This window comes from Fulmarus glacialis, unplaced genomic scaffold (assembly GCF_000690835.1).
Source record: "Fulmarus glacialis isolate BGI_N327 unplaced genomic scaffold, ASM69083v1 scaffold42165, whole genome shotgun sequence".
In the NCBI taxonomy this organism is placed as follows: Eukaryota; Metazoa; Chordata; class Aves; order Procellariiformes; family Procellariidae; genus Fulmarus; species Fulmarus glacialis.
The window spans coordinates 19459-39020 of NW_009211862.1; the positions used below are offsets into that span (position 1 = coordinate 19459).

At 42.0% G+C, this 19562-nt stretch overlaps 1 protein-coding gene across 1 annotated transcript in view; it reads right to left on the reverse strand.

Annotated features, from left to right (window-relative positions):
- The window catches only part of SAP30BP (SAP30 binding protein), a 30600-nt gene extending 11163 nt beyond the window's left edge, over positions 1-19437 (reverse strand). The window contains exons 1-3 of the mRNA XM_009577691.1: positions 19300-19437; positions 16163-16210; positions 2211-2253 (exon numbers count right to left, since the gene is read on the reverse strand). Of these exons, the coding sequence (XP_009575986.1) occupies positions 2211-2253; positions 16163-16210; positions 19300-19437 (229 nt within the window). The remainder of the gene's footprint in view (positions 1-2210; positions 2254-16162; positions 16211-19299) is intronic.
- Between the last annotated feature and the right edge of the window lie 125 nt (positions 19438-19562).

A 19562-nucleotide genomic window follows, 5' to 3' on the forward strand; every position in this document is an offset into this window, starting at 1 on the left:
TGCAGAAATCTATCAAAATAACTTTCACATATACCTCCTCCTCAACCACAGGGCAGTCACTGCTGAAACCTCCCCTCCCATTCTTTCAGGCTTTGATTATGTGATTACTACTTCAGCGTAAGTCAGGACAACCATGCCTTTCCCAGCTGCTCATTCCTACTGTTTTCTTTGTGCCAACTCTAGTGCTCACCTAGCATGCACTAAGCAGATCAGGGAAAGGATCCAACTGGAAGCCTCACAGGGAGAAAAAAAAGAAAAAAAAAAGCTGTGAAGGTGGATCTCCGCTGGCTCCAGCTCCCAGACCAGCTCAAGGCACACAAACGTTAACATGCATCCGGGGTGGCGGGGAGATAACACAGAAACATTTTTGGCAAGAGCCTACATTTATGCTGTACTTAAGCAACTGCGTAACCATGGACTTTAATAAAAGTGACGCTGACCAACATAAGGTTATCTTCTGAGAAGGGCAGGCCCACAAGCTTTTAATGCAAAAAGCAGTTGTGGAAAACAGTCTAAGGAAGACTTTGACTTCCACTTCCACATACTGATATTAGACAAAACTTTAGACATCCAGATTGGAGGAGTTACTTGCTTTGTGTCAGAAAATTCTGCACCTTTTTCCATTCAAGAATTCTAACTCTAAAAGTCCAAATTTCCAGGAAGGCAGTGGTGTTCATGTTACACCAACCATAAGGGTCTTGCAACAGTTCCTTTTCAACTAGATAAGATATGGTCTAATGCAAAAGACCTACAGAATCCAGCATTGCAAGTATTCTGACCTCTAATAACCTGGTTTTGCACAAAGCTGGCCTACATGCTTCTCTATGTGTGCTACTATTGGGAAAGGATATTAAAGATATATTGCAAACCTTAATCCAGGTCTCAGACTCACCAACACTGTCCACTCAGGAGTGTGTGACACTGTAATAAGTGCTCTCTGTGCAGCTTTTAAGCCTGCATGCAAGTCTGGGCTATTATGAGACAAATGAGATTCAATCTTCTAATCTCTGGTGGATGGAGCAGTCACTGGGGGAAAAGGAGACTAACAAAATTGTAACCTGAGCCTTATATGTTAACTAAGAAAGGACTTCCCACTACATTGCTTTACAAGTGCAGAGCTTCACCCATACGTAAAGTAGAGAGTAGAAGGGCAGTTGGCTTTCAGATATTCTTCTTCACTTTTTACCCTAAATGCTGTTGTCTCATCCGTGTTTCTAGTGTGCATTTTGAGGCAGATCACTAATTTGGAGAAAAGTCTGTTGCATTCTATGATGAGACTGGTTAAAGCAGTTTTGCCCTCTAAAGGCTGAAAATTCACTATAACAGTTGGGTTGGTGCAAAGTCTGGGCAGGCGAGTTAAAAAGGACTTAAGTCCAAAACTTCAGAGTGATGGCTGTTGTAGGAGTCACAGCTTAGCACCCCAGTATTTAGTCTTATTTTACGTTTATCACACTTTATGACTGAAATATCATGCTTGAGCCTTCACAAGCTGACGTGACAGATAACGAGGCAACTTCTAAACTCTTTTTTTTTTTTATGGTATTATTACATGCTACCACATGACTGTACTAGTAACCTCAGGAACAAAGCGTTAGTTCAAGACAGTCAGAGTTTCAATATAAAATACACTTTCTGTACAGCTCCACAGAGACCAAGCAGAGGATACTATTTCAAGCTGATGACCCTGGACTTTTCAAATCTAATAATGGTGCAACGAATAAGTGAGATGTCACAAAAATCAAGTAAGTTTCAGTAACCATTAGAAAACATATGGTACACTATGTCAATACAGCAGCTGTAAATCGCTATGTGGATCACATTTAAGTGGGGATATTTTAGGTAAGTTTTCGAAGGCACAGAACAAAGTATCTGTCATCATTCCTATAACCATCATGGTTATACTGGCTCTCACAGAGGTGTCTGGACAAAGCTACTGCTTTATTGTTTTTAAGCTCATCTAGAAAAACACCAACATTGCCCTTTATATATACATCTTAGACATGTAATATATAAAAATATTTTCATATTTTCAGGCATTCTTTCTTCCAAAAGAAGACTTCACTGAAAATATTCCACTGCGATAAAACATTGCAGGCAATAATTCGAACTACAGCACTGTCAGGACAGAGTGAATATGCTTTTTACAAAGGGGGAGCCTAGAAGGTCTAGTTTGAAAACACAGGTGAATAAATACTTTTGAGCAAACTTACCAACTAGCTCCTGAGGATCTCTTTTCTCCAGTTCTGAGAATTCCTGGGAGGAAGGGGGAAGAAACAGATTTTAGTCAAGGTATGCTTCCAATCTAAAAAGCTATACTGTCCATTTGTTTAGAAATTTACACATTACTTCTGAGACAAAAGAATAAAAATTTAAGAATGAAATGCAAGTTATTAGATAATAGGGCAATGTTTGTACCATGGAAAGTGAAAGCCTAACAGGATGCTCTGTTTCCTTTCAAAGCTAGAGTCTGAATTTAATGAAAGAATTCAGATTTTGTTTCTCTGAGTCCCGGACACTCAGCTCCTTTTGAATTCCACAAAAACTGCTGTACTTGAAGCCTTTCCTCAAAACAGATCAAACCATAGATTCTTCATTTTTGGTGACTGGCCCTTGGCACCAGCCAAGAGTCAATGTTTTAGAGCATAGCTAGCTAACTACAAGCTGGATCCAGTGCACAGAAAACTGCTTAAGCCCTGGGAATGCCTACCACAAGCCTGTGCAACTTGCAGTCCTCTAAGCAGGGCCAGCAGGATGCATTGCCCAGAGTAACATGAAAACAGTTGAAATGCTCCCAGAGCCAGCGGCAGAGCACGACGACTTCCAAACAGCATCTGATCGGCCTCTCCACAGACACCCAGGGCTCTGCAGAGTCCTGGGCTGCAGGGGTTTGCCAGCTGTGCGTGGTGCCAGAATTCACTTCCATAATTGTACCATTCAGGGCTTTGGCTGATAAACCCTCTACGAGCCAAAATGCCAGGTGATGCAGACCCTGTATTCCCATTTTGGAAGAACGCTCCCACTGTCAATTCTCTCTTGGCTGCTACTTTCCAGGAGTGATATAGCTGATCTGCTTACCAGAAACTCAAGGGCAACCTCCACTGGCTTGTAATGCTCTGTTTGGAGATCTTCTCAACACAGCTAATCCCTCCCTAGTTATATAAATTAAGGTCGCTTCAGTTGAGGAGCACAGCAGATGTTTGCACCAGTCTGCTGAGCAGGAGATGTTATGTAGGGTAAGACACTCTTAAATATGCTTTCACCATATGGAGACCAACATTCAAATATGTTGGTGCTTCTGAGACACCCCAGGAGAGTCACTAGTGGTATCAAGTTCAGCACAAATAAAGTCTCTGAAACAGTATCAGCTGTATCCCAACATTGCCCTCTACCCCCTGCCTCCCTCCCAAAGACCTTTTGAGACTCACTGGACTGCGCGTCCAAAATTCCTCAGTGTCTCCAAACACTGAAGCTATTCATTCAACCTGACACAGACATAATGCTGCCTCCTTGCTGCTTGGTAACCACTCTCTAAACCCCCTCCTTTACTCCATTTCCAATCAGGTGAAAGATGCATACGGTGAGGAGAAAGCAGCAAGGTCACCAAGCCAGATCTGGGAACAGTCTGTGCCAAATTCGCTGTGAAAACCCACCAACTTCCAGAGAAGCCAAAGCCCTATGGAAGCAGAAAAACAAATTCTTTCTGTGGCACTAACTGCTACAGGGCGCTTTTTATAGGAGGGGGGAAAAAAAAAAAGCACTGTTTCTCCATAAATACACTTGGATCACAAAAATACAAGGATAAAGCTATTTTAGAAAAAAAAAAGTAGTACACAAAGGAACACACATCTTCTCGCTGGCCAGCTGGCAAGGCCCCAGGCCCCTTTGTGAGATGGACTGTAGTGTAACAGCTCCAACCCCTCTAAGCTAATGCACTTGGTGTAGTGCATTAACACCTCTTCTCCCAGGGTCTTCAGAAAGAACAGCACAAGCAGAAAAAAATTAAAGCAGACGCATGACATTTCAAAGCAGAAAACTTATGCCAAGAGAAGGAGCCCTCTTTGGTGAGAGCACTGGACAGGAATCCAGGGAATCTAGGCTGTGTTCTTCACAAACCTACGCAGACACAGCGTTAACGTGGTGAGCCTCAACCACATCGACATGGCGTTAGGATGGTGAGCATCAGTTTGCCACCAGAGAAGTGCGGGCAATTCTGCGGTAACTAACAGGTTGTGAAGGCAAATTCAGATTAGCACGCAGATGTTGCAGGCGCCCTGGAGAAGTTCGTAGAGCTACTGATACAAGGGAAACCTATGTCCAGGCAGCATACAGTGACTCATTAGGCAGTAAACACATGCGGTCAGAAGGCTGCTTTATTCCCTTTAGGGGGAAAACTTGCCAGATATGTAAGTAAAAGTATTTCTCGCCTTGGTTTGAGACAACAAGCAAATGTTTCTTGAGGTGAAAGGAGGGAACTGCTTTTATTCCAACCTTCACTGAATTACATCTTGCACTCTTATCTTTTGAAAGTTTTGTTTTAAGTGGACTGAGAGGGAAGAGGAAGAGACAAGCTATGTCCCTGAGCACCTCTTGATCTTCCTCTCACCCAGCACTGTATTTATTATTCCATTATCCCTCCCATCTTCTGCCCACTTGTCCTCTCACCATCCAAGAACACAAAGGCAAGAGAAAAAAATCCCCAAAATGACCAATATTGCCAAGCAGGCACTTAAGCAACCCAGTGGCACAGTCAAATTCAGGTGCTTTAGACATGTACTAAATACCCTCAAGAAAGCTCCCTTCTTATTTGGCCAGTTAACAGGGTTGCAAGGGTATTGCTTGTATCTGCTGTATTTCTGAAGTTTTCAGAAGCCCATTTTCAAGTCTCCTGTAGCTGTTTAGAGCCAGCACCACGCGTAAGCACACAATTCTCAGGAAACACAAACTAATATTCTGAGAGAGAATTTGATGGCCAAAACCTCTCCTGTTACATACCTTAGACAAATACCTCTAAAATGTCAGATGCATTAAATAGTATGTTTTATGAATTTCCAGAATAATCAGTAAATTTGCTTTCACCAGAAGTAAGTTTGTTCTTTAATTTGTATCCTTTAATCCTAGAGGTACAGCACAAATCTGCCTCATTTGTAACAGGCTAAATAAAGCCAGTCCTATCAGGCTGCCACTGTGTATTTACCTGACCTGATCGCCCACACCCGTTTCACCACAGCTGCTCTAGCAAGTCTAGTCTCCACATCCTCAGGCCATAGCCAAGACACCAGAAACCCCAGAGCTACACCAAGCAAAAGAAAACAAGTTCATGAACACATTATAGCCACACCTCACTGCCCAGAGGATATGAATTTTGCTTACTGATGAGTTATTGCGTACCTACACCCACTGCTCCATCATTAACAAGCTGAAGACATCAACACAGCTTTTCATTAAGTCGGACTACTTTCAAGCCTCTTAAATGCCTTCAGAAAACAAAGGGATGACCGACTCCTCTTACGGTGCTTGTTCATATTTGCTCAGTTTACTGTCTAACACTATGGCGAGGCAAGTATCAACAACTTGACCGAAGACGTACATTTTGGCAGATGCAAGATTTAAGTAGTCTTGTTCAAACCTCTGAGTATCTACTGAAGATCCAGAACTTAAGGACAGTCTAAAAACCTTGAGTGGAGTAATCACCCAACAAGAACTGTCCTATATTCCTTAGTCTGGGACACAGACTGAATACAATGAACTGATTAGAAAAGGCAGCATTTAAAAAAAAACACAAAACCCCACCATATTTTCTGCAGATCTAATCCAATATAAAGTTGAATGAGATACAGAATCACCGAGTAATGAGGTACAATAAATAGTGCATGGTTGCTATCTTTTCACTGTGAAATGGAAGAAATAATTACACACAAACAAAAGATTTCTAAAGGAATTCAAACACATTTAAACAATGGAAAATTTGTAAGATAACTGAATTTTAAGTAGAGAATTTACCTAAATCCTAATCCTAGATCCTAAAAGGTGATCTTTTTGTAGATTACTACATCACCAATACCCACTGTGCTATGTATCAGTATCTCACATGAAGAGCACAAAATCAGGCAGGTGAGTGGTTCCAAGAAGAGGGGATTTTATGTCAAATCTCTCTATCAGAGTAAATACATGAAAGCTATTAGAGCCTTCAAGTATCCCAGAGCTACAGGCATCGTTTACTGGGTTCATTTCCATTTGGACCCTGACCACTGAAAAATAGCAAGGTTAAGACTTCACTAGTGGCACCTTCCAATACTGCACAGTTTTCATAAGCCCGGCCTGTGAAAGGCTGTATGGGAGCATCTCCGAATTTACTTTTGCAGCCAGTCTCTCGCTACTTGCGCAGTCAGCCTGGACACATTAGTTATGCTGAAAATTCTCTCTACCGTCATGGACGTACAAAACTCGGGGGCGGGGGAGGCACGAGGGAAGGGAGGGGAAGTGTCCTGTATTTATTCTTTTTCTCTAGTCATTTTATCCCATCTAGTATTACATGATGACCTCTAAGAATGGCTAGATTGAGTTAAAAAAAAAAAAAGCACTACTGTACTTCATTCCTCTCATGCACTCAGCCAGTTGATTTTCTGGCTGCTACCTACTTTGCAGCCTAGATCTCACAAGATCGACTGTTTAAGGGCCTAAAGCCAGACGGCCTCGCTCCAACAGACCCACTGAAAGGAGTCAAGGGATGCCGTGGTGGTTCAGAGCCAAGTTGGAAGAGGACTGAAAGACAGCAAGACAAGCAGGAGGCAGACTGCTTTCCCCTGATCCACAGACTAACAAAGAACAGCCTCTGAAGAATGTGAACCGCTATGGACAAAGTATTAAAAAAAAAAAACAAGGAAAAAACCAAAACTTTTTAACATCTAACTGGACCACTAACATAAGTCACTATTTCCATGCTTCTAAGAGCAATTCTGCACATCAGCTCACCGATAACAGAAAACAGTTATTCTATTACTATTCCTGTGTGCATTCAGGAAAAGGTTTTCCCTTTTTTCTACTTCCCCAAGACAAATGCTTTCTTCAAGCCTTGGGCAAGACAGCGCTGCCTGCAAGAGCCTGACTGATATGAACCCAGCTTGATGGTTCAGTTTTCATGTATCATAATCAGTTAAAGAGAGCAGCAAACTGAAGGGGTGGGTGGCGGGGTGGGGCGGTGTGTACACACATAAGGAAAGCGCTGCATTTTGGCTTAAGATTTCACCTTGGTGAGGTGAAATATAGACCATCTTTTCAGTTGTAGAGTGTTTCCATTCAGTTACATAAAAAACAGTCTCTGCTCAGATTCCATGGAAAATAAAAACAACCAAACACAATCCTGGCCTTGTGGAACAGAGATTAAAGGAAGGAAGCAAAAACAATATGAATCTGAGACTGATGAATTCAAGTTTGGAAAGGCTTGCCCAGAACAGCTTTATTTAATGGAAAGAATGGACTGACTTACAACAATGCTTGCTAAATCCTTCCTGAAACAAGATCCGTAAATCCAGTACAAAGCTCACATCGAACGTAACTGTTGGCTTTAACTGTTGCCAGAAGGTACAAATTCAACCATCAATTTCTCGTAGAAGCAGTTGCATATGTTAGTGCAGGTGTACTTCAAACTACAAGAAGAAATGGTTGAACAGGGAGGCAGAAAAGACACAAAACCAGAAACTGACTGCTTTAAATAAGATGCAAATTGTAAGAAGTGGAGAAGTTGATGCCAGATCTGCCACCACGCAATTGTGTTCCCAGACTTGCAGCCAACTTAGCTCTACAGCTTCACTTTTCCACTGACTTCCACTTAGTATTAAAAAAATTAGTTAGGAAGCTTCCACAGTACCCCTCAACAACATTTTATCTTTTTTTTTCCAGAGAGAATGCTCTTGCATTGCAGGATTTCTTCTCTCCCCCACATATTTCACCTGATTGCTTGTACATAAAGAAGTTTAACACTAATTTAAACTGACAGCCACAAAATGTATACACCAGTCACATTGTTGTCATGCTAGTGGATTAGTTTGAAGATACTAATACAGAGCATTTTTCAGTGCAGCCCTTCCACTAGTGGCCAGTGGACCTTCTGCTGCAATAGTTGTTACAGTGGATTTCTCTCATCTGAGCAAGTGCCAGCAGTAAGTTTTTGTAATTTTTCCTCCTCTCTACAATTCACACTATCTCCAGAGTGTGGATAACATATGTCCTAACATATCTACAGACTCATTTGGCTGAGTATGATGGAAAGAAACTCTATAACTCAGCATAAATTGTTAGAAGAGTTATCTAAGCTGATAGTGAAGATGGCCTTGCCAGAGCAAGTGGGTGAAATGTTTATATGCAGGCAACAAGGGAAAGACCTCTCCAAACACTGGATCATGTGCTTTTTTTTTTCTTTTTTTTTTTTCTTTTTTTTGCTTTTCTTTTTTAGAGGAACATGCTAGCGATTATGTTCTTGCTTTTCTACAAACATCAGAAGTGCTTATGGGAAGAGAACACCAGAAACTTCTCATTTAATATTAAAAGTACATGACAAGAACTATTTCATGTCTCACTCACCAGATCTGCCTGATGTTGGTGTGCTACCAGACTGAGGGCAGAGTGCATGTCAAGTGTATTCAGAAGAAGAGAAAGCAAGGGAACAGTAGTACAGTGCTTTGATTTCCCCCCCCCCCCCCTTTTTTCTTGTATTGTGAGATAGGAGAATCCCAAGAGAAAGCCTGAAACAAGCCCATTTCCTACAGCCATATCCTGTTTGCCAGCTCCAATACATAGCTCCAGGCAAAGTGCCCAGTACAGGATAAGAAACTTAACTAAGAAAAAGCTATAGGGACCATGATCTAGATACTAAGAGAAGCAGAGCCTATAGGAGCCACCTATAGGAAAAAAACAATACATCCAACCTTCAGTGACACTTACATACAATCTGTACAAACCTACCTATTTTGACATACTATTGTCACAGACAAAAGGGAAGGAAGAACAAGTCACGAAAGAGTCAACTCCTGAGACATTCCTTAAGCATCTTATCAAAACAAAGAACGTGTGTAGCTGACACTGCCTTTTAGTTTTTAAGCTAAATTAACTCTAAAAATCCACCTTCATTTCATTTCAATTTCATTGAAGAAACACCAGAAAACCCCAACTAAGGTCTGGCAAAACACTTCAGTCAGAAAATGCTTTAGAAGGGAAGTATTCATAGCATAAAAGCCTTTAAATAGCTTCTTTGAAACTTGATTCCATTCACCTGACATATGCTATCTCAATATTTGACAAAGATTATTTTTTAGAAGTAATTTCCAGTCAAGGAACTGTGTGCCAGAACTCTTGCTTTCCAAGTGGAGGTACAGTTAACAACATCTGCCTTACGACGGCACCCTGGTCCCAAAGCTACCTGCTTCCGTTGGCTGACTCCTCTCTCCTTCTCTGATGCTAGGGGCCCTCCAAGTTTAACATTTGCAGATCACCCTGTGCACGTGCTTTACAAGACCACAGAGTACAGCCTCTCCACAGCACAGACACCAACCAGGGCGCAGTGGTGTAAGTGTGCAAAACAGCCCGCACGGAAGATTGCACAGCGCGTGGGAGCACACACCAGCAGTTAACAGCTGCCACACTTTGCAGCCAGTAGCACAGCTTCCAGCAGTCTCCACCTGAAGCCACCATGGTCTGCAGAGACATGCCTTGCTCTGCAGAGCCCATAAATTCTGCCTTCAAGTCACTTTTGCTTCCTACAGTGAAACAGGAATTCACAGATGAAATATCAGCACCACATGACAGGGCTTGAGGTGTCAAGCTACTTTGATGATTTTATTTTTTTTACAGATTGTTGCAGTGCAGAATCAAGTAGAAGGTGAAGCTGGCCTGTGAGAAATCGTAAGCCTCACAGCAGCAAAGGAAAGGCTCAGGAGAGCTGACAAAATTAACTTCTTGCACAAGCTTTCTTCCCTAGTACATAATACTAAAAATTCTTCTTTATGGTTTGGAGTAGAGGCAAGGTGTAAAAGCAAGTATCCTCAATGGGATATGCGCTCCTCCATGAATGGATCCCACGGAGTTTTTGCAGATTTTGGTCCTTCCGTACCCAGAACAGGGAAGCTGGAAGAAGCTATTTTCAGATATTTGTTGGTATTTGAGGCAATCCTCCATCTCTGCTGACTGTTCAGGCTCTCACTCTGACACGCACCGACATGCAAATTCTGAACAGCCTATTTCAGTACAGCAGACAGAAATAATTGCAACAACAGAACTGGACTTGAAGAACTTAGACCTTTATCAGGTGAAATATGCAAGGGGAAGCAGCTCCAGAAAGGACTTTTCTTCAAGTTTAAAGACAAACAGAAAAAGCCTGGCTCTTCCTTTGGAGAAAGGCAAGCCACACCTGTGTAAATAATCTGTGGTATTTAGTACTGCAGGGAGTGAAGAGTCTGCCGCAGCATGTATGCCTGGCGGGGAGGAAAGAACAAGCATGTCCGTGGACATGTCTCATCTTCCAAACAGCTCAAGAGCTGGATTGAAGCCAGCAGCTCTAAAGTAGGTAAGCCAGCTTCAGAGACTAACAATGCTGTGATCTATCTCCTTCTCAGGCAGACAGAGCTGGAGACACAGAAATACGTGGGGCAAGGGGCAAAATAATCAAAGATGCCAAATGCTGCTTTCTTTCCTGCACGCAAAACTGTTTAACTGCCACTGATATTCTCTGGCAATAACTAAGGTCAACCACCTACTTAAAAAATGGGAACCAGGTATCAGCTGTTTTAATGTTTGAGCACTCCCTGTAATAGTGTAGACAACAGCATTAGAAGCTGAGTTAACTCTACTCCCCCTAAAGGCTCTCTGCATGTAACGCTGATTGCTAAACTCTCTGTTCCCTCGACTGGAAAACAGCATGCCAAACCTAAAACTAGGGAAAAATATGTAGAGTTGGAAGCGCAGACAGCATTTTACACAATTATATTAAAAGGAAGCTAGAATACAGAAAAAGATGAATCTGAGACTGCAGTGCTTATCACTGGCACCTTCAGGCTGTGCTCACAGGCAAAGGAATGAGTGGGAAACAATTCACTGGAGATCTAACCTTAACCCCAGTCCTGGAAACTGCACAGTTCACACTTCAAAAGTGTTTACAAAGAGATACAGAGCACAGCCATGCATAACATATAGCCATTTTTAAAATACAGCTGCTCTTTTGCCAGTTCTGCCCAGCAGAGGCCAATACTAACCCAGATAGCACCAAAAAGCCGGGGGGTGGGGGAAGAATATAATGAAATTTTTTTTGTTTCTGATGAGACATTGGGAGTGCCTTTCTACAACACACTTAGAAACCAGTTATATCCTACCAGATCCAGCCACCACAAGAAGACTAATACACAGCCACTTCAGCCATTGCAGAGTGCACTGTTTTTGGGTGGAACAGCAGTATTAATACGTGTTCTTCAGTTATATGACCTTTAGCATATTCTAAGTAGAATTTTTAAGACTAACTCTCAGCAACTGAAAGCATCAAGGGCTGGTGTTTCCTAAGCAACCTTCATAATTTGCCACCGCCACAGTAAAAGATTAAAATTAATTTCTAAAGCTTACTAATGCCAGCTCCTTTTATACAGTTTGCCATGGAGTACCTAAATGGAACAGCAGTGCTTTGATGATACAACTTTTCCCAAACACACTTTTTCCCCTTCTTTGGAGCAGAACAGTTATACTTGAGGTGAAAGTTATTTAGTAGGCTCAGGCATCTTTTGAGAATCTGGCTTGATGAATGTTTCCTGAATTCAGAAAAATTAAACGCCTTATCAAAATAAGAGTTAATTATAGGGGTTACATTACTGCACACACCCCCATTTACTGGTTCTTAGCACTTACTGCTTTTACTTTAAATGAAGATAATTTTGGTATTTAAACAAACAGGTTAATGGGCAGGCAAGATAAAAAAACCATTGCAATCAAAAGCCTCTAAGTATTAGTAGACACCTATGCATCATAACACAGTAAAATTACTTTACAGGTATGCTTGATCAATAAAAGCTAAACATAGTAAAGAGGAGGTACTTAGACATGCTTAGAAACATAGTACTCCTCTGAAAATTTGACACCCTTCTGCCAGATCCCAGTTTGGCTGCCTCTCCATGTAATGCCACAAGGATGCAGAGGGGACCCTTAAAACAAAACAAGAAAAGGAAAACATCAGAGTAGCCACTTGCTTTGAAAAACTGTTACCATGTGTCAGGCATTCACTTGCCAAGGGAGTGGCAATATTTATCCACTTTCCCACACTGGCTAGTCCTGATACCACAATCAAGGCTCAAGAGTTAATGATTTCCCCCTGCGAAAACCTCCAGTGAGCCAAGCTGCAGGGCTGGGCTCTGTCCTTGATCAATGCTTGCAACCCGTTATTCACCAGAACCCCTCAGGTGAGACCTGGAGCACAAGGTCAACATTTCATTTAAGGTTCATTTTCCTTTTTCCTGCAGGACTGGTCCATTTAGTGAGCTCTGAAGGCTTGTATCTTGTTACTGCATCAAGGCTGTAACCATAGCCAGCTGCTGGCAAGAGCCCAAGCAACTTGCACTCACTGCACAGCCCATTAACCCTCATCATTCCAAACCAATGCCAGCAGAACACCAAATTTCACACCCATTCCCACAATGTCCTTTATTTTGTACCCACAGCTCCATTATATGAGGAAAAGACATACAGTGCTGTGGGAGTCCATCTTTAACACCACGTCTTTGCCAACAGCTTCTGTTGACCATTTTTTTCCCTTCTAAGCAGAAGGCTTTGTTTCTGAAGTGCTTTTAAGACAGTTGCTTGTTTACAGTTGGTGACTGCTCACTTAAAACCAGGAACCCCTGAAGTGATTTTGGTCACTAACAAATATGTCCTGCTCCAGAGCCAGAGCACATCCTCCCAGAGTGAAATTTGGAAGAGCAATTAGTTCTACCTCGATATGAAATCTCCCACTTTCCATGAGTCCCTGAAGCACTTCAAAATGCAGTTACAGGATGCAAGGTATCTGACTTCGCTACTTAAAGAGGAGGATTCTGCTTTCTGCTGCAAGCACACAGTGTTTGGGTCTAGTTCACAGGTGCTCAGTAACAGAGAATCCCATGGGCCAGAAGTCTGCTCTGGAAGAACATTTTCAGATGATTGACCAAGATCAACAAGGGCATATTCCCTGGAATCAAGACAAAAACCTGAGATAAATATAAACACCATGGGGAGATGTTTTTCTACCCCACCCTACTGGGGCTATTCAAGGCAGGCTCCAAATTCCACTCTCCCCACCACCACTTTACCAGACAGTTTTTACATCATTCCCCACTTTCAGTCTCCTCCTCTATACCCACAATTGACACCAACTGAACCTTCTGGAGATTTTGTGTCTGGTGCTATCCAAGTGCAGAATGAGGCCAAATCACAGGATGCACCAGCAACAAGGGAACTCCTTCTCCACACAACCTGGCTCAAGTATCCTGGTCAGTTATTCAAGACATAATCTCAAAGTAGTTCATTCACCATATGTACAAAGAGGCAAACACTAAAACAAATGCTGAATGTATATTCAGGGCTTGAAAAGACTATGATTAACTGATGAATTGCAATGGGTTTACCTCATTCATGCATTCTAAAGGATTTACCTTCTGCATAGAGTAGATTCAGACCCTGGAAAAGCCCTAGCCATATATAAAGAGCCTGTGATATCTATTTAAACATGTTTCCAGATCTGTGATGTCTTACAATGAAATTGATAGAGCAAGAACAACTACAGCAGTCAGCTGGGACAAAACAAAATAAAGTTATCCAAAAGTGTTAGCAAGTTATAATCAAGTGCCTCACTTTTTGCCGCACTTTGGATTTACAGTAACTACAACTCTTACTCACTAGCTGTCATAGATATTGCAAGCTCAAGCAATAAGGAAGAACAAGGAGAACACTGCCACTTGGTGGAAAAGGGGGATAGGAAACATTTGCAACTGCTCCAAGTAAAACTACTTTTACAATGATGTTCCATCTCCCCCCATCCCGAGTGAATTTCTTAACAGCATGGCTAGTGCAACTCCACCAATGCCCCACAGAATGCCGTACAGCGACACACCTGCTCTATTGCCAGCACAGCACTGGGCTGCCTTGCAGTACGCTGCGTAGCAAAGGTGTGCTTCTACCTCTCCCCCAAGTGCCAGCTGGCTATTTAGCTCGAATTCAAAAAACCCAAAAGGCCAGAGGAGGCTATTCCCTTTTTCATTTATCTATGAAGACATCTATTAATGATGACATGGAAGTCTGAAACTGCTGAAGTTCAGATTTGCCTCCCTGTCATTCTTCTCAAATCCTTACCTTTCATGCCATGCTATGATGGCAGGAATTACATTTTACTTTTTTTTTTTTTTTTAAAGTTTAACTTTAATATACATTTTCAGTTCTTGCAGAGTTCCTACTGTAGAGTGTACCCAAGATACCAAATGCTTTTAATATGTTCAATGTTTCTTTGCTTCCCCACTGAAGCTGAAACACTGCTCTGTGGCCATGTGTAGCTCTCCTTCAGAAGGGCAAAATGCACCTAGACAGGATCACATAGAACTCACTGAATTCAAGAGGCTTTTTAAACAAGCCAACACGAAACGTCAGCAACATATTAAATCAGTAGCCACACAATAGAGTGGTAAGATTTCTGTAATGCATCATTACTCAGACAAGAGCTACTGTAGTCCGATTTTACTCTTTCTCTCCTTGCCAGATCTTTTCTCCATTTCCCTGAAGTCCTAGAGCCCTTTTAGAGGAGATAGAAATGCATACAATCGCAACAAGGTGCTACTACAGAGGCTGTGGTGATGTATGCCAAATTTCTCTTTTAAGGAAAATCCATCTATTCTTCTTTCACAGTACACATTTGAATCCAGCAGATTTTACAGAAACATCTTGCTAGCATGCTTACCAGCCACAATGGCACAAATTTAGAAGTAGAAAAAGGATAAAAGTGAGAGATTACCTCTTCCTCTCTTCCAAAAAAAGGTAATTTATTTTTCTTGCAACAAGGAAAGGAGACAGTACATTCCATTTCCAAGTGCCTCCTAGCTGTATGCCAAAGCCATTAATGATATTTCACACACTGATGCAAAAGGCTTTACCAGCCACAGTACAGCTGCCAAGATTTTCAACCGTGTATCACTCTAAACCCATAAAAATATTGTGGAAACTGGAAGAAGGTGCTGCTATAAAACTAATTTAAGCAGAATAGCTAAACACATTCATTTGCCTTCATCTTGTCCTATCAAAGCCCTATGCTAATTCAAATGCTCTATAGAATTTCAGTTTGCAGCACAGTCCTCTGGTTTCCTTAGCAGAGCTTAGAGACTGTCTGCATCCTTGAGGAAGCTACTGGATAAAAAAAGGCCCTTGCAATTGTCATTCACTCAGTATCCCACAACACTGCCTATATTGCATGGGGGACTGAACTAGTATAAAAATTGAGCACAGTTTTGTATAAAGTTTCAAACGGATTTGGTCTTTTGTCTGTCTTCCAGCTTTTAGCCTGATGTATGTTCCTACGTGCTGTTAAGCACCTGCTGTTCAGCAGAAACAAGATGTAATCCCAAGATAAAGATGACTTCAACTATTTATGATAGCTATCATCTGGGGATCTTATTTCACTTTTTTAATTTTAAATACAACCTTTATAAAACTGCTTCATTCAGAAGGACAGAAAGAGAGCTGGAGACAACTGAATTGATTTTGACACATTTCATGACCTCTAGGAGCTTAAGATCATTTATTCATTAAGTTGTTCTAAACAAAGAAAGTATTCCAACTAACACTAGTCATAAGAGACTTCTGTACTGAATACTACATCTCCCAGATCACTGCAAAATAGGTGAAATGCTGTCAGAAAACCTACCTCAGATCTAATGCACAAGACGACTAAGTTCATGAATGCAGATCTGGATCGTGACTCAGCCCGTAGCCTAACTGGTTAACTACCTTCGGCAGAAGCCAGAACTAAAGTCAAAAAAACACGTTACAGCTACAAAAAGGAAAGTATGAAACTAGCTACGGAAGATCACAAATGAACACCAAGCCATGCTGTTAAGACTTATTCCTCTTGTACTGAGCTTCCCGCCCACCACCATACCACACTTTCAAATACCTTTAGGTCACCAGCCTCAGGTTTTTCAGTCTCTGAATCGTCATCTTCCTACAAGACAAGAATTTACAGGATTAAGCTTAAAGAGCAGACTTGGCAAGTAACTGCACTTACAGCAAAGGGCTCGCATTCAGCAGCCCAGCAGTAGTCCAAGACCCTTTCCACGAAAGGTAGTTTTGCCCAACCCACTCACGACCAGAAAACAAGCCCTACAGTCAGGGAAAGAAGTGTTTGGTTTTGGGGTTTTTTTTTTTTAGGCAAAAGCATCACTCACTAGCAGATGTCCCCCAGCAAACTCATGCAGCTCCTGAATGCTCAGAACTAGACAATAAGAAGCAACTGAACTGGGAAAAAAGCATTTGTCATTTGATAATTCTGTGTCTTCCAGTTGGCAGGCAGGCTTTTTGCACTCGCCCCTGTTTAGCATACTCACAGAAAAAGCAGCATTTGCAAGATCTATTATACTCCCAAGCATACATCAGCAGCACACAGAGGACACATAGCTGGCCTGCCATCCAACCAAACATGCAAGCTTGGTGAGGGTCTGGCCTGGCACCAAGTTCCCAGGATCCAGTGATGCCAGCAGACACCACATCTTTCTTACTTGTGTAGTGCTCTCGTAGCCTCGTTTGCAGATGACGTCAACTTGCACAGAAGGGAACCACTGACAAATTTCACTGTTTTAGGTAACAGACCCCATTCAGTTTTTATTTCTACCCAAAAATAAACAAAAGAACTGGGAAAGATTCTCCCTGTGAGAGCTTAAAATACTGAACTCAGCCCCATGTAAAATTCTACACCACGTGAGCAGTAAGCTCCGGCTTTGGTCCCAACTGGTCGGTAAGCCTACTGTTCCACTGCCCTATGAGCTACTTCACTGGGATCCTAGAGTTACCTTTTCTAGACATAAACACATACTCCGGGTTCAAAACAAGTTTAAGGAGCAGAAAATGTTTTTCATGCTCACACAACTCAGCAGAATGTTTTTTCCTCCAAACTTCACCACAAATTTCAACTTTGGCCCCAAAACAAGAACTTGGTGTTTCAGCTTCAAAAAGAAAAATAAAAAAGCAGCGAGATGATTACATGCAACTGAAAGGAAGAGTTTACAACAAAATGCCCACCTCAGAGTATTAGCACACGAGCAAGTTCTGGCAAGGCAAGCTAGAGATTGACCACACAATAATGTCAGTAAGTTTTAATTTGCCTGAATTAACTTGCATATCCCACAGAAGTGAGACATCAAACTCCTTCACTTCAGCTACTCTCCAGCTTACCTTTCTGAAAGATGCACATATGCCAATAATTCAGTCCTAACTATCAAAGTTTAATAACAGTGAGTTTGTAACTAGAAAAGAACCATAGTACCAAGTAACTTGGTGTTTATTACAAATGAGATTCCTCTCCCCTCCACAGTCCCACCTATATTATAAAGATAAAAGTCGTTTTCAAGAAAGCAACAATGGGTTCTATCATTCATGTTATAGACAGGTAATTGAAACAGCTCCCAAAATCTCTTAACCTAGCAGGGGTTATCACTGAAACAACATCAACAAACAAAGAAGCATTACTGAGAACTGCCTTTGAAAAAAACAGAGGCTTTTCAGTCACTGTTAAGGTAGATAATATAAGCACAGAGTTGTTTAGATAAAAGCCCAGGACAACCTGAGTCCAACTCGCACTGCTTTCTAAAAACAACTCATAACCAATATAAGCTACTAGAACAACCAGTATCAAAGCAGCTCTCAATTCTGTTCAAAGAATACTTAATGCAAAAAACCAAGCATTGCTCTCCTGCAACAAGAGCAGGAGAGAAGGCAGCCTGTGTAACCTGTGCAGATCTGTACAGTAACTGCAAATATATGCGAGACCTACGGGCTGACACCAGAGTGACTCGATCGAATGGCAACTTGTACCTCCCAGACAATGGACAGCTGCCACCTGCACTGAAAATTGTGCACGCAATAAAGGCTACTCCATTTACCTGCCCATTTGTCAATGCTAAATAAACACAGCTGATCTTGACAAGCATCTGGATCACACCTACCACTTTCTTTAAACTAAAGAGATCTCACTGAAGGGGAGTCTAGAAGTTTTGGATATAAAAAGAAGAATTACTAAAACAGTAAAAAAGCTTCACTACTTTGTTTAGCCAGATGCCAGGAGCAGACCCTGAATGCTACCACTTGCACCTTCTCCAGTTAGCAACAGAACATAACCAAAGCAACAACAAGAGACAAATTTCTTGTCTGCTACTTCGGAAAACAGATGGCTGAAACAGTGAATGTCTCATAAGAGACTGATCTCATGCACACAAAGTAGATTTCAACGAGGAAAGGTTATAGTAACATAGCTCTATTTCTTTCCTCTACCGTGTAGCCAAAAAAATAGAACAGGGACAAGATGACACATTCTTAATGTGGTGGTAAGCAAAAGGTTGATGAGAAAGAAAGGAGACAAGAACCTCCCTCCCCACTCCCCCAAAACTTATTGTTTTGCTCTTGCAGACACATAACAGAACTATATATCCTTTTGTGTATTACAGCTGCACTCATAGGCAGTGAGCTACATGCCCTGTCTCGCAATGTACCAATTATCTCAATATTTAGGTGATGTTTTACACATGCCATGCACCTATGACAAACAAAAGCCACTCACGTCTACACAGGACACTGTTACATCAAGATAACCTGATGCAGTGAGTGGGTTTAGTTATACACAAAAGAATAATTTAAGACATCACAGAACTTTATTCCTTTTAATCCTCCAGCCGACCATGCAACAGCACATTCGTTTTACAAGCTTCTCATACATGTCAACTACACTTAAAGAATAATTTTCATTTAGTGTGGCTGTTGACTTGTACCAGCCTTTTTCCCATAAAAGAGTCAAATGGCATCAACAAAGTTAGTAACGAGCAACACAAACTGCGTCAAGCTGCTGATGGGATTCAAGGCAAATGCTTTCTACTTGAAAACAAAGTGAATAACAGTATTTGGAGAGTGCTCAAACCCCCACTGGAGTCAGATATTCCGGGTTCCAGCTTGGGCTACCGGTCAGAGGCTTTCCTTGGAGAGAGAAAAGCCTCTGCAACACGTGAAAGGGAGCAGGGCAAGCTCTCGGAGCAGACAGGTACTTACTGACTGCCTGCTGTTCTCATCATCTTCTTCCTCATACCCGTCCTCGTCCCCATCCAAGCGGGTGAAGTCGTCGTCTCCATACCCAACCGAGACCAGGCCTCCTTTCTCTCCTGAAGAGGAAGAGAAAAAGAAACCCATGAGGAAAGAGGAGGTGGCAACGAGCGGGGCCTTCCCCTCACACAGGGGAAGGCGGTAGGCCGGGGCGGGCCGCGTGGGGGTTCCCACCGCCTTCCCCGGTCCCCTCCCTGCCCTCACCCGTAGCC